The sequence below is a fragment of the Sesamum indicum genome, linkage group LG8, assembly GCF_000512975.1.
Source record: "Sesamum indicum cultivar Zhongzhi No. 13 linkage group LG8, S_indicum_v1.0, whole genome shotgun sequence".
NCBI classification, from domain to species: domain Eukaryota; kingdom Viridiplantae; phylum Streptophyta; class Magnoliopsida; order Lamiales; family Pedaliaceae; genus Sesamum; species Sesamum indicum.
Window position 1 is genome coordinate 8561724 of NC_026152.1, and position 4738 is coordinate 8566461.

The following is a 4738-nucleotide window of genomic DNA, read 5'->3' on the forward strand; positions in this document are numbered from 1 at the left end:
ATGCAGTTTTCTCCTCTTTGTCAGTTAGAGTACAAATCACATTTTGTCTGTACAGAGAGAATATAAGTCTATGGATTACCTGTGACGAATCACTTTGTGATGTGTGATATGTATATATATATATATAATATTGTGGGTTGATAATAACTATTATGACGTGTTGGGATTACGTATGGAAATTAATTAGATGTTTATGTGCAAACATATATATATGAACATAGGAATTACTATAAGTATAACGTTTAGGGTAGATATAACTATTCTATCAAAGGGGGTGCTACAGCAAACATGTCACTACCCCATTACCTCCAAGGCTGAAACTCACAAAGAATACAAGAGCAGAGCTTGCTAACCCTTCAAAATACAGAAGGTTAATTGGGAGATTGTTATACCTGGGATTTACAAGGCCTGATTTATGCTACACTGTGCAACAATTGAGCCAACATTTCCAACATCTTTGTGAAGCACACTGGAATGCTGCCATTCACGTTGTTAGATACCTAAAGGGGAACAATTCCACAGGTTTGTTTTTCCCTGCAAATTCAGACTTCTCACTTCAGGTTTTCTGTGATGCAGATTGGGCCACATGTCAATTGACAAGGAAGTCGCTGACCGATTTCTGTGTGTTCATGGGAGGCGCACTTACATCTTGGAAAACCAAGAAGCAAACAACCGTGGCTAGATCATCAACTGAAGCTGAGTATAGAAGCATGGCTGCCACCACTTGTGAAGTTACATGGTTGATCTACATTTTGAAGAACATGGGAGTTGATGTCCAAACACCAATCCCCTTTTACTGTGACAATAAGGCTGCTTCATACATTACTGCGAATCCGGTATTCCATGAAAGGACCAAACTCCTCGAAATAGACTGTCATATAGTGAGGAACAAATAGAAAGAAGGAGTAATTCAACCAACATATGTGATTTCGAAGCAGCAGGTTGCAGACCTTTTCACAAAACCCCTACCTGCCCACTCCTTTCTTTACTTAAAGTCCAAGTTATACTTGGTTAATCTCCACCCAAGTTTAACTTGCGAGGGGGTGATGAAACCCAGCAGTGATTTGTATCAAAATGTTGAAGGATTGCATTGACTCAAGTCTGAAGTTGCAGAAAATCGCAGAGCAAGAAGAACTTAGCTACTGTAGCCGTTCTCGCACTTCCGCAGAACAACGTTTTTCTTTTCTTCACTGTTTAAGTGAAAGTGCATCTCTTAGTAACCGTTGGGGATCTTCTCCTTCGTTGTAAAACCGCTAGCACGCTTCTATACTTTCTTCCGTCTGTTGGTTAGTTTATTTCAGTTAGCAGCTTCCCTGTTTATAAAAGGAAGACTTGAGTCTTCTTTGCTGTAACAGAAACTCAAGGATCTGCAGCTATACAACTGCTTCTTGTATTTGATTTTCATTTCAGGTTGACATAATGTTTTTTCTAATTGAATGTATATATATATGTCTTGTAAGTTTGTCTGTGGACAATAGTTTTTGTAAAGGTTTCTAGAAAGAAGTGAATCAAAAAACCATGTCTTATAGCATTAAATCGTACAGTATATATACTAAACCGGTACAACTGTTTCATCCATGTTCTACAGGAAAACTGAAAATTTCACAGGACACTATCTGAGGTTTGAGAATCTTTACTCCTACTCGTGATCCGAATGTAGCAGACAATGGCGGCAACCAACGCAGTGGCGAATCTTCCAAGAATCACATCCCCACCAGCAACAGACTTATCAGCCGAGTGATGGCTCCAGATGTGCATCAGGCCTGCAGGATCTCCATTTGCGTCTGCGCCACCCGATGATGGAGCCGGACTCGGAATTGACCCAAATGCTCCTGCATGGCCGGCAGGGGGCGTTCCCGTTGGTGAGATGGGATCTGATCTTCTGGACTCACTGCTTCTTCCCTGCAGGGAAATTAAGAGAACGGAAAGCAGGACGTAATGGAGGAGAATTCGAGCCATGAGAACGTACTGGTTCAATGGTGTGGGAGCATATATTTATACAGGGTTGGGGTTTATCACTTTAAGTAAAGAAGAAGAACATTGACAGAGTCTTTGCTGGAGGTTGCAGCTTTTAAGAAATTGGAGTCCTGGATTGCAATATTTTAAGCGATATTGTCAAGAATGAGCACTTTTTAGACAGCAAAAGTAGGTGATGATTCGGGCATCTGCAAGTGCAACGCAGTAGTTTCTTGGATCTGGTGGTGAAAGGGGAGGTGCTTGTTGGGGGAGCTTGTTATGGGTTAGATCAAACTTTGGTTCAAGTTTCCGAGGATGACAACAGTCAACTGTAAGAGACAATTATCTCACTGCCAGACATTTACTCAATTTTGAGTTTATTGTCTCCGAGTCTGAAGCCCACGTGTAGAGTTGAGCTTCAATTTCTTGCAGGCAGTGAGGTTTTTTTTTATGACAAACAATCATATGCTCTATGAACTCAAATATATGATCTTATAAAATTTCAATTGTAACTATTGGGATAAGACGGTGAGTTTTTTTCCTTTTAACTTAAGAAAGGCATAAACTCGAGATCTACTTGAGTTAATATAATTGAACTTTTCTGCTGAACAATGTTAAAATACGAAGAATGTGCTTGTCTACATTGGATAAAAGAACACAAAGGTCTAAAGCTGGAGAAGATCAGATCCCAACAAAACTTAATCAATTGAAAAAATCTGTCCAAGAAAGCTACAATTCAGGAACAAAATAACACCGATTGAATCTGAAGTTTGAATTAATTTGCTATGATTTGATGATGTGGGAACAAGCACCTAAACTCAAGGTCGATGTCGGATCTCAGTGCCGGAGATTAGGCCCTTTACAAGAGAGAATATAAACAGTACTGCACCAAAAAATGATTGAATAATTATGAATAAATTTAAAATTCAAATTAGCGTCAACCAATTAACAAATAATATTCTTATTATAATTTACATTATTTAATATATATTTTTAAATAATTCATTGCTAAATTCTTTAGCAAGTAAATTTTTGTTGCTAAATTCAATAGCAAGTAAAAATCTTATACTAAACAATATAGATTAACAATGAAGATTTACTTGGTAATTAAGTCGACGCTTTTTCTTTTTTTTGGTTGCTGTGGAGGAATTTTCTTTAGTTAGAGCCCAGTGTACAAACCCATTGAATTATGTTTTATAGGTCATGCAAAGGGATTGGCCCAATTTGAATAAATTGTAGGATGGCGAGAAATGAGTAAATTTTTACTCAAATGAGGTTCTATCGAACCAAATCAATTACAAAGCAAAATTTTTACTCAAATGAGGTTTTATGACACACATGTATCCACGTCTCTCTTTGATTCAGAATCTGTTCATGATATGTTCCCCTGTCTTCAGTTCTCTGTTTTATAGCTTTATCATGAAAAGAACCACACAACACAGCTGCTGGATTCTATGGGCCTGATCGCGAGAGCCACCCCTTATGGGTCGTTAGCCATTTTGTGAAACAATTTTTAGATTTCAAAGTTCTTGTAATATCATTTATATTGTTTGATTGAATGCTGTGAATTTATCTCAGTGTACGGGTGTGTGACGATCAAGAACTGGATGCCCAAAACTGTAAATTGTCTGGCTGTATTTGCCTCTATTTAAATTTATTTCTTGATTTAAAGGGTGATTTAGATCTATTATTTGTATTGAGTATTGCATTCGCACTGCTGATCTCAGGAACTTTAGCAAACTCAAAATCAAGAAAAAATTGTGGAATACATAACCGTCGCATGTTGTCTATTGGAGGAGGAATTTTATGTTTGCCTATTATGTTTCCGCAACTGCCGTAGCTCAAGAGGAACTTAAGTTGCGTCGACATACACAAGGTTTGTCTGCCTGACTAATCAATTATCATCACCTTTCGCCCAAAAGCTCTCAAATTTCAGTTCACTTCGTAGCTGTTGGTAGCTTCATAGTTTTCAGGTTCTCATGTATAAGGATTTTTGTTTTCTTGTATGCGTGGGAAGTTTCTCTCTCCTTCCCATTCGAACAAGAAATTTTTCTTTTCTTGGAATACTACGTTAGAAATTGGAATTGTCTGATGCTGTTTTAAGCAATTCAATCCATGTCGTAAAGATACCATGTTTAAAAGGCAAAGTACATTTCAGACCAAAGAAGTATCCGAGCATTCAATTACAGCAAACTCCACGGGGACAACTTAGAATTGAAAATAAACAAGCACCAAATAGACGAACAGCATACGAAAGAGAAATATATACCAAGCAAATAAGCGCAGAAACATAAAGCATCAAGATTTTCTTTGAACTAGTTAATTATACGGCTGTGAAGTCCACCACAGAAAAGGAAAGACGCAGTTGCCGCCTAAGAAAGTAAAACCAGGAGTTATAATTAGCATGAGTTTAACCAGGAATTATAATTAGCCTGAGAATATACCCAAGACATTAGTCATTTGTTCAGAGCGTCAGTGATTCTTGGACTTCAAAACATCCAAAACAAGCTTTGTCCGAGCGCGCATTAAATCCAGATTCTTCAGGTAGACCTCCATCTCCTCCAGGTTGAGCTTCCGCCACTCTCTTTCCCCCTCAACGGGTTTATCCCCTTCAAAGAACTCTGCGCCAATCCTCAAAATCCTCTCGTCCATGCTCACATCATTCGAACTCACTACCTTTGCTGAAGACAGCCTATCTAGATCACCAATGGCAACCACCGTTGGCAAAGACGGTGGCTTCTGGGTTTGCTCCGGTTCGGAGTCGGATTCGGATTCGGAAGAG

The 4738-nt window shown here is 38.6% G+C and overlaps 1 protein-coding gene across 1 annotated transcript in view; it reads right to left on the reverse strand.

The window, feature by feature from the left end:
• Positions 4216-4738, reverse strand: part of LOC105167961 — a 727-nt gene continuing 204 nt past the window's right edge. The window contains exon 2 of the mRNA XM_011087858.2: positions 4216-4738. Within this exon, the coding sequence (XP_011086160.1) occupies positions 4429-4738 (310 nt within the window). The 3' untranslated portion in view covers positions 4216-4428.